The sequence below is a fragment of the Salvelinus sp. IW2-2015 genome, linkage group LG10 (assembly GCF_002910315.2).
Source record: "Salvelinus sp. IW2-2015 linkage group LG10, ASM291031v2, whole genome shotgun sequence".
NCBI classification, from domain to species: domain Eukaryota; kingdom Metazoa; phylum Chordata; class Actinopteri; order Salmoniformes; family Salmonidae; genus Salvelinus; species Salvelinus sp. IW2-2015.
The window spans coordinates 2,502,257-2,513,000 of NC_036850.1; the positions used below are offsets into that span (position 1 = coordinate 2,502,257).

The following is a 10,744-nucleotide window of genomic DNA, read 5'->3' on the forward strand; positions in this document are numbered from 1 at the left end:
CTGCAAAGAAAGTAAGGATGGTTTAGTATGAAATTAGGAATTTTATAACAATTGTTTGCATTATGTTGTTTATGTATTTTATTCACTGCATATTTGTTGTTACTTTCATTGTTTTAATTGTTTATTAATCTGTTCTAAATTTGACAAACTAAATTCAGAGTTAGCAATTGAAAATCCACTCACTACCGTAAATAGTTTTGGATAAGAGTGTCTTAAATGACAAAAATTGTAAATGTAAAATAAAGATTGAGGTGAATTGACAGCCCTAACAAATTATTTAATTTAAATAAAAATATGTATTTTCTCTTTGCACACAAATGTTATTTTGCAATAATGTGTATTGCTTGATAAGCAGTATATTACATTTAATATATAATTTAATTTAGTGTATAACATATATCAGATTATACAATAATCCAATCAAATAATATATACTGCATGTATGTTCGTATCAATATTTGACATAGATGCTGCAGTTAAGAAAAGGTGAAATCAGCCCCTGCAAATAAAGGTAAAAATGATTTCAAATCTGTGGTTAATACGTAATTTGATAGAGCTTGATAGAGGCTGAAAGTCACTATTTTACTTAGAAGCTGAATTTACCAGTGAGAAGACCAAATCAGCTCTTGCAAAGAAATAAACAAATGCCCAATTCTTTAGATTAATTTGTGTCTTCTCCAATGATTGTTTTAAGCTGACGTTCACAAAGAAAAAGCCAAAGCAGCTTCATCAAAGAAAGGTATGGATAACTTTTTTCTTTAGACTTGAAACAAAAAACGCTAGCTTACTGTAAATAGATGTGTCCACAGAGTGTACTTTATTTCTCTCTCAACCAATTACTCATTATGGGTTTGAATCAATTGCATTCTGAAACTTTGCTGTATATATTGTCATTCTTGTTTGATTAGAGTCCAAGAAACTAAGGAACAAGCCAATCCAGAGACTGCAAAAAAAGGTACAGATAGGATGTTTTGTTTTCTTGCTTCAAAATGTATAATGGCGTAATTCTTGAGAGATTCAGTTTGTGTCTTGTCCAATGATTGTTTTAGACCGTGAAGTTCCCAAAGAACAGACCAAAGCAGCTACATCAAAGAAAGGTGGCGAAGTATTCTTTGTGTACCACAGAACCCGTTTTCACATTACTGAGCCAAGCCAACCTACAGTATACTGGGCTGGCATAGTTACGCATCAACCGAAGCTGCTCGAATTGTGCTGGAAAGGACAATGTGAATATAAAATATCTAAACGAGCACAGTTCAGTTTGGCTTGCCCCGATAGTCTGAATCAGGTAAGACTGTGTTGTATGATAGAAGGTACAGTTTATAAAATAAAACAAATCTGATTTAGATGCTGAAACAAAAGAAAAGGCCAAATTAGCCCCAGAAAAGAAAGGTACGAAATTAATTTAGAATTGTTAATTCTCCACTTATTCAAATAATAAGTAGGCAGCCAATGGGGCGGCAGCGGAGCCTAGTGGTTAGAGCGTTGAACTAGTAACTGAAAGGTTGCAAGTTTGAATCCCTGAGCTGACAAGGTAAATATCTGTCGTTCTGCCCCTGAACAAGGCAGTTAACCCACTGTTCCTAGGCCGTCATTGAAAATAAGAATTTGTTCTAAACTGACTTGCCTAGTTAAATAAAGGTAAAAAAAGTGTCCATTTTATGCTATTTATAAAACATTCTATCAAGATCTTATTGTAAGGACTGTTTTATGTGAACTTAGAAGCTGAAGTTTCCAAAGAAAAAGCCAAACCAACTCCTGCAAATGAAGGTAACAGAATTTATTGACTTTCCACAACTAAAATGATATTAAAGACAGTACATAATCATAGAGAAAATGTTTGTCTTGCTATATTCATAGAGAAACACATTTATGATGTATTTGATTCAGATGTCGCAGTTATTAAAGAAAAGGTGAAATCAGCCCCTGCAAAGAAAGGTAAAAATGATTTCAAATCTGTGGTTAATATGTAATTTGATAGAGCTTGATAGAGGCTGAAAGTCACTATTTTACTTAGAAGCTGAATTTACCAGTGAGAAGACCAAACCAGCTCTTGCAAAGAAATAAAGAAATGGCCCAATTCTTTAGATTCATTTTGTGTCTTCTCCAATGGTTGTTTTAGAAGCTGAAGTTCACAAAGAAAAAGCCAAAGCAGCTTCATCGAAGAAAGGTATGGATAACTTTTTTCTTTAGACTTGAAACAAAAACCGCTAGTCTTACTGTAAATAGATGTCTGCCACAGAGTGTACTTTATTTCTCTCTCAACCAATTACTCAGTATGGGTTTGAATCAATTGCATTCTGAAACTTTGCTGTATATATTGTCATTCTTGATTAGAGTCCAATGAAACTAAGGAACAGCCAAACCAGAAACTGCAAAAAAAGGTACAGATAGGATTTTTGTTTTCTTGCTTCAAAATGTATAATGGCGTAATTCTTAGATTCATGTTGTGTCTTGTCCAATGATTGTTTTAGACCGTGAAGTTCCCAAAGAACAGACCAAAGCAGCTACATCAAAGAAAGGTGCAAAGTATTCTTTGTGTACCACAGAACCCGTTTTCACATTACTGAGCCAAGCCATCCTACAGTATGCTGGCTAGCCTAGTTACGCATCAACCATAGCTGCTGGAATTGTGCTGGAAAGGACCATGTGAATAGAAAACGAGCACAGTTCAGTTTGACTTGTCCCGATAGTCTGAATCAGATAAGACTGTGTTGTATGATAGAAGATACAGTTTATTAAATACTTTTTTCTGATTTAGATGCCGAAGCAAAAGAAAAGGCAAATAGCTCCAGAAAGAAAGGTATGAAATTATTTTTTATTGTTAATTTTCCATTTATTCAAATAATAAGTAGGCAGACCTATGTGTTGGTTTTATGCAATTTATAAAACATTCTATCAAGATCGTATTGTAAAGACTGTTGTATGTGAACTTAGAAGCTGAAGTTTCCAAAGACAGAGCCAAAGTAACTCCTTCAAATGAAGTAACAGAATGTATTGATTTTTAACACCACCAATATAATTTTACCGAAGTACATGATCGCAGAAACATTTTCTCTTGCTATATTCATAGAGAGAACACAATTATGTTACATTTGATTCAGATGTCGCAGTTATTATAAAAAGGTAAAATCAGCCCCTGCAAAGAAAGGTAAGAATGTGGTTAGTATGAAATTAGTCATTTGTTATAACATTTGTTTGCGTTTAGTTTATTCACTGCATATTTTTTGTTCCTTTCATTGTTTATAATCTGTTCTAAATTTGACAAATCAAAAATCAGAGTTATGAATTGAAAATGCACCCACTACTGTAAATAGTTCTGGATAAGAGTGTCTGTTAAATMACATAAATTGTAAATGTAATATAACGATTGAGGTGAAAACAACCCTTACAAATGATCTAATTTCAATATAAATATGTATTTTCTCTTTGCACACAAATGTTACATTGCAATAATGTTTGTTTCTTGTTAGTGCAGGCTTGATAAGCAGTATATTACATTTAAGAACATACATATACTATACAATCATTTATTGTTTTTTAAATATCAGATTATACAATACTCCCAATTAAATAATCTTATACTGAATGTATGTCCTTATCAACATTTGAAATAGATGCTGATGTTGTTAAAGAAAAGACTAGACCAGTGCCTGCAAAGAAGGTGAAAACTGTAAAAGACAAGGCAAAACCAGCACTAGCCAAGAAAGGTATTGAAGCAATGTTTTTTAGATCGGTTTTACATCTAAAATACAGTATGTATTTACTATGAATTAGTACATTTGTGCTATTATGCTTGAATTTGACCTGCCAGTCTTTCATCTTAAATGTTTTTATTTTATTCAGAGGCTGAAGTTGACAAAGAAAATTCCAAACCAGCACCTGCAAAGAAAGGTACTGGTGTATTACAGTACTTCACTACAGTAGTTTTTAGACTGAGTAGAACAGGGTGGTCAAAGATATGGCCTGCCTCCTGTGAAATCATCCTGTGCAACCAATGTTGTTTTAAATTTAAGTATTATATTCTTCCTAATATTTAAAAATCATCTAAACATGTTATTTCTGTAGAAAAGAGCTGGATTCAGCTACTAAGGCAAAATTAACGAAACAACCCCAAGTGTACTAGAAACATCAAACTGGCACATATTGTCTAACATTATTCTTGTCCTCCATTCTCAAGTATCAGAACTTGAACGTTCAAAAGAGAAAACAAAAGCAGCGCATGTCAAGAGAGATGTACAGTGCCTGGCAAAAGTATTAATTCCCCTTGGTGTTTTTCCTATTTTGTTGCATTACAACCTGTAATTTAAATTGATTTTTATTTGTATTTCAAGTAATGGACATATACAAAATAGTCCAAATTTGGTGAAGTGAAATGAAAAAAAAAAACGGAAAAGTGGTGCATGCATATGTATCCACCCCCTTTGCTATGAAGCCCCTAAATAGTCCAGACAATTACCTTCAGAAGTCACARAATTCGTTAAATAAAGTCCACCTGTGTGCAATCTAAGTGTCACATGATCTGTCACATGATCTCAGTATACCTACACCTGTTCTGAAAGGCCCCAGAGTCTGCAACACCACTAAGCAAGGGGCACTACCAAGCAAGTGGCACCATGAAGACCAAGGAGCTTTCCAAACAGGTCAGGGACAAAGTTGTGTAGAAGTACAGATCAGGGTTGGGTTATGAAAAAATATACAAAACTTTAAACATCCCACGGAGTACCATTAAATCCATTATTAAAAACTGGAAAGAATATGGCACCACAACAATCCTGCAAAGAGAGGCATTAATCAGAGGCAACAAAGAGACCATAGATAACCCTGAAGGAGCTGCAAAGCTCCACAGCAGAGATTGGACTGTCTGTCCATAGGACCACTTTAAGCGTACACTCCACAGAGCTGGGCTTTACGGAAGGGTGGCCAGAAAACAGCCATCGCTTAAAGAAAGAAATAAGCAAAAACTTTTGGTGTTCACCAAAAGGCATGTGGGTGACTCCCCAAACATATYGAAGAAGGTACTCTGGTCAGATGAGACTAAAATGTTGCTTTTTGGCCATCAAGGAAAACGTTATGTCTGGCGCAAACCCAACACCTCTCATCACCCTGAGAACATCATCCCCACAGTGAAGCATGGTGGTGGCAGCATCATGCTGTGTGGATGTTTTTCATCGTCAGGGACTGGGAAACTGGTCAGAATTGCGCTAAATACAGGGAAATTCTTGAGGGAAACCTGTTTCAGTCTCCCAGAGATTTGAGACTGGGACGGAGGTTCACCTTCCAGCAGGACAATGACCCTAAGCAAACTACTAAAGCAATACTCGAGTGGTTTAAGGGGAACCATTTAAATGTCTTAGAATGGCCTAGTCAAAGCCCAGACCTCAATCCAATTGAGAATCTGTGGTATGACTTAACGATTGCTGTACACCAGCGTAACCCATCCAACTTGAAGGAGCTAGAGTTGTTTTGCCTTGAAGAATGGGCAAAAATCCCAGTGGCTAGATGTGCCAAGCTTATGGAGACATACCCAAAGAGTCTTGCAGCTGTAATTGCTGCAAAAGGTGGCTCTACAAAGTATTGACTTTGGGGGTTGAATAGTTATGCACGCTCAAGTTCAGTTTTTTTGGTCTTATTTCTTGTTTGTTTCACAATAAAAATATTTTGCATCTTCAAAGTGGTTGGCATGTTGTGTAAATCAAACGATACAAACGACCAAAACCCCCAAAATACATTTTAATTCCAGGTTGAAAGGCAACAAAATAGGAAAAATACTTTCGAAAGTCACTGTACATTGTATTATGTTGTCCTTTTACTCCATCTGGGGGTTTCAGACAGTAAACCTTAATCTAACCTCTTTGGTAACTGAGTATATGTTTTATAGAATCGGGGAAAAAAATAGACCAGATCCGTCATCATAAAGGAAGTGTCACGTCCGTCGTTAGAATGAGAACAGGGCGCAGCGTTGTATGCGTACATTCTKTTTTAATGAATGAACACCGAACAAACCAACAAAAATAACAAACGAAACGTGAAGCTATACAAAATAGTGCTGACAGGCAACCTACACTAAGTCAAGATCCCACCAACACAAATGAGGAAATGGCTACCTAAATATGATCCCCAATCAGAGACAACGATAAACAGCTGCCTCTGATTGGGAAGCATATCAGGCCACCATAGACATACAAAAACACCTAGATGACCCACCCAAGTCACTATCACGCCCCAACAAACACAGAGAAAAAACAGCTTACTATGGTCAGGGCGTGACAGGGAGGTATGGCTGTAAAATCCATCTAATTTCCAACAAGTGTAATATATTTGTGGACTTAGTCGGAGGTGGTTTTGCTATGAAAAATACTTTGACCATATTTTATTGCTTTGAACAGACTAAGTGGTGTTTTTACAAGAATATGTCCTAAAACCATTTATAGCCTTACTTTGGTTTAGTCAATTATATACTAAGTGCATTAATTCCGTTAACTGGGAATTCCAATTGTACCGTGGGAGTCAAACGCACGACCACTACCACACTGTATCAATTAAGCCACATGGGACTTAGTATTATGAAATATTATGAAGTGTTATTGCTTAATAAACTTCCATAAATACAGTTACGGTCAAACTTTTGGACACACCTACATATTCCAGGGTTTATCTTTATTTTCTACATTGTAGAATAATAAGGAAGACATCAAAACTATGAAAAAACACATATGGAATCATGGAGTAACCAGAAAAGTGTWAAACAAATCAAAAAAATATTTTTGATTCTTTAAAGTAGGCACCCTTTGCCTTGATGACAGCTTTGCACACTCTTGGCATTCTCAAATCAAATCAAATGTTATTGGTCACATAAACATGGTTAGCAGATGTTATTGCGAGTGTAGCGAAATGCTTCTCGATCCGACAGTGCAGCAGTATCTAACAGGTAATATCTAACAATTCCACAACAAAACCTAATATCTAAAAAATTCCACAACAAAACCTATAACACAATATCTACTAAAGGATTGGGATGAGATTATATAAGTATAACATATATGGATGAGCAGTGACTGAGCGGCTAAGATGCAATAGATAGTAAAGKATAGATAGTGAAGGATACAGTATATACGTGAGATGAGTAATGAGAGATATGTAAACATTCTTAAAGTGGCATTACTAAGTGACTAGTGTTCCATTTATTAAAGTGACCAATGATATCAAGTCTGTAGGCAGGCAGCCACCTTTCTGTGCTAGTGGCATCTGATGGCATTGCGATAGAAGCTGTTTTTCAATCTCTCTGTCCCAGCTCTGATGCAACTGTACTGGCCTCGCCTTCTGGATGGAAGCAGTGTGAACAGATAGTGGCTCGGGTGATTATTGTCCTTGATTATCTTTTCTGCCTTCCTGTGACATCGTGTGTTGTAGGTGTCCTGGAGGGCAGGTAGTTTGCCCCCGGTGATGCGTTGTGCAGACTAGAGAGCTCTGTGGTTGTGGGTGGTGCAGTTGCTGTACCAGGCGGTGATACAGCCTGAGAGGATGCTCTCAATTGTGTACCTGTAAAAGTTAGTGAGGGTTTTCGGTGACAAGCCAAATTTTTTCGGSCTCCTGAGGTTGAAGAGGCGCTGTTGAGCCTTCTTCAKRACACTGTCTGTGTGTGTTTCAGTTTGTCGGTGATATGTACACCGAGGAACTTAAAACTTTCCACTTTCTCCACTGCTGTCCAGTCAATGTGGATAGGGGTGTGCTCCCTTTGCTGTTTCCTGAAGTCCACAATCATCTCTTTTGTTTTGCTGACATTGAGTGAYAGGTTAGTTTCCTGACACCACACTCCCACCACACTCCTACACTCCTATCCTATCCTCACCTCCTCCCTGTAGGCTGTCTCGTCGTTGTTGATAATCAAGCCTAGCACTGTAGTGTCGTCTGCGAACGTGATGATTGAGTTGGAGGCGTGCATGGCCACACAGTCGTGGGTGAACAGGGAGTACAGGAGAGGGCTGAGAACGCACCCTTGTGGGGCCCCAGTGTTGAGGATCAGCGGAGTGGAGATGGTGTTTCCTATCTTCACCACCTGGGGTTGCCCGTCAGGAAGTCCAGGACCCAGTTGCACAGGGTGTGGTCGAGTCCCAGGGTCTCAAGCTTAATGAGGAGTTTGGAGGGTACTATGGTGTTGAATGCTGAGCTGTAGTGAATGAACAGCATTCTTACWTAGGTATTCCTCTTGTCCAGATGAGATYGGGCAGTGTGCAGTGTGATGGCAATTGCATCGTCTGTGGACCTATTGGGGCTGTAAGCAAATTGGAGTGGGTCTAGGGTAACAGGTAGGGTGGAGGTGATATGATCCTTGACTAGTCTCTCAACCAGCTTCATGAGGAATGCTTTTCCAACAGTCTTGAAGGACTTCCCAAATATAATGGGCACTTGTTGGCTGCTTTTCCTTCACTCTGCGGTCCAACTCATCCCAAACCATCTCAATTAGGTTGAGGTCGGGTGATTGTGGAGGCCAGGTCATCTGATGCAGCACTCCATCACTCTCCTTCTTGGTCAAATAGCCCTTACACAGCCTGGAGGTGTGTTGGGTCATTGTCCTGTTGAAAAAAAATCATAGTCCCACTATGTGCAATCCAGACGGGATGGAGTAACGCTGCAGAATCCTGTGGTAGCCATGCTGGTTAAGTGTGCCTTGAATTCTAAATAAATCCCTGACAGTGTCACCAGCAAAGCACCCCCACTCCATCACACCTCCTTTAATTTTATTTCACCTTTATTTAACTAGGTACGCTAGTTGAGAACAAGTTCTCATTTACAACTGCAACCTGGCCAAGATAAAGCAAAGCAGTGTGACAAAAATAACAATCAATCAAATGTATTTATAAAGCCCTTCTTACATCAGCTGATGTCACAAGGTGCTGCACAGAAACCCAGCCTAAAACCCCAAACAGCAAGCAATGCAGGTGTAGAAGCACGGTGGCTAGGAAAAACTCCCTAGAAAGGCCAGAATTGAAATTTTCCAGATTGACTGACCTTCATGTCTTAAGGTAATGATGGACTGTCGTTTCTCTTTGTTTATTTGGGCTCCCGAGTGGCGCAGCGATCTAAGGCACTGCATCTCAGTGCTAGAGGTGTCACTACATAACATGGTTTGATTCCAAGCTGTATCACAACCGGCCGTTATTGGGAGTCCCATAGGGTGGTGCACAATTGGCCCAGCTTCGTCCGGGTTAGGGTTTGACCGCGGTAGGCTGTTATTGTTAAATAATAATTAGTTCTTCACTCACTTGCCTAGTTAAATAAAGGTTAAATATTTTTMMGGCTTTTGTTCTTAATATGGACTTTGTCTTTTACCAGATAAGGGTGGTATACAGAAGATAGCCCTACCTTGTCACAGCACAACTGATTGGCTCAAACGCATTAAGAAGGAAAGAAATTCCACAAATTATCTTTTAACAAGTCACACCTGCTAATTGAAATGCATTCCAGGTGACTACCTCATGAAGCTGGTTGAGAATGCCAAGAGTGTGCAAAGCTGTCATCAAGGCAAAGGGTGGCAACTTTGAAGAATCTCAAATCTAAAATACATTTTGATTTGTTTAACACTTTTTTGGTTACTGCATGATTCCATGCATGTTATTTCATAGATTTGATCTCTTCACTACTATTCTGCAATTTAGAAAATAGTACAAATAAAGAAAAACCCTTGAATGAGTAGGTGTGTCCAAACTTTTGACTGGTACATGATATACAGTGGGGCAAAAAAGTATTTAGTCAGCCACCAATTGTGCAAGTTCTCCCACTTAAAAAGATGAGAAAGGCCTGTAATTTTCATCATAGGTACACTTCAACTATGACAGACAAAATGCGATGGTTGGGATCATTGTCATGCTGAAAGACCCAGCCACGTTTCATCTTCAATGCCCTTGCTGATGGAAGGAGGTTTTCACTCAAAATCTCACGATACATGGCCCCATTCATTCTGTCCTTTACACGGATCAGTCGTCCTGGTCCCTGCAGAAAAACAGCCCCAAAGCATGATGTTTCCACCCCCATGCTTCACAGTAGGTATGGTGTTCTTTGGATGCAACTCAGCATTCTTTGTCCTCCAAACACGACGAGTTGAGTTTTTACCAAAAAGTTCTATTGGTTTCATCTGACCATATGACATTCTCCCAACTTCTTCTGGATCATCCAAATGCTCTTTAGCAAACTTCAGACGGGCCTGGACATGTACTGGCTTAAGCAGGGGGACACGTCTGGCACTGCAGGATTTGAGTCCCTGGGCGCGTAGTGTGTTACTGTGGTAGGCTTTGTTACTTTGGTCCCAGCCTCTGCAGGTCATTCACTAGGTCCCCCGTGGGGTTCTGGGATTTTTGCTCACCGTTCTTGTGATCATTTTGACCCCACGGGGTGAGATCTTGCGTGGAGCCCCAGAATCGAGGGAGATTATCAGTGGTCTTGTATGTCTTCCATTTCCTAATAATTGCTCCCACAGTTGATTTCTTCAAACCAAGCTGCTTCCCTATTGCAGATTCAGTCTTCCCAGCCTGGTGCAGGTCTACAATTTTGTTTCTGGTGTCCTTTGACAGCTCTTTGGCTTGGCCATAGTGGAGTTTGGAGTGTGACTGTTTGAGGTTGTGGACAGGTGTCTTTTATACTGATAAACAAGTTCAAACAGGTGCCATTAATACAGGTAACGAGTGGAGGACAGAGGAGCCTCTTAAAGAAGAAGTTACAGGTCTGTGAGAGCCAGAAATCTTGC

General features: G+C 38.9%; 1 protein-coding gene across 2 annotated transcripts in view; it reads left to right on the plus strand.

The window, feature by feature from the left end:
* Nucleotides 1-10,744, plus strand: part of LOC111969081 (myb-like protein X) — a 116,738-nt gene that overhangs the window by 75,501 nt on the left and 30,493 nt on the right. Inside the window, exons 29-33 of one of the 2 annotated variants that reach the window (XM_023995030.2) lie at nucleotides 1,050-1,097; nucleotides 1,723-1,770; nucleotides 1,891-1,938; nucleotides 3,618-3,710; nucleotides 3,847-3,894. In XM_023995030.2, the coding sequence (XP_023850798.2) occupies nucleotides 1,050-1,097; nucleotides 1,723-1,770; nucleotides 1,891-1,938; nucleotides 3,618-3,710; nucleotides 3,847-3,894 (285 nt within the window). The remainder of the gene's footprint in view (nucleotides 1-1,049; nucleotides 1,098-1,722; nucleotides 1,771-1,890; nucleotides 1,939-3,617; nucleotides 3,711-3,846; nucleotides 3,895-10,744) is intronic. The other variant, XM_070445313.1, reaches the window with a different exon arrangement.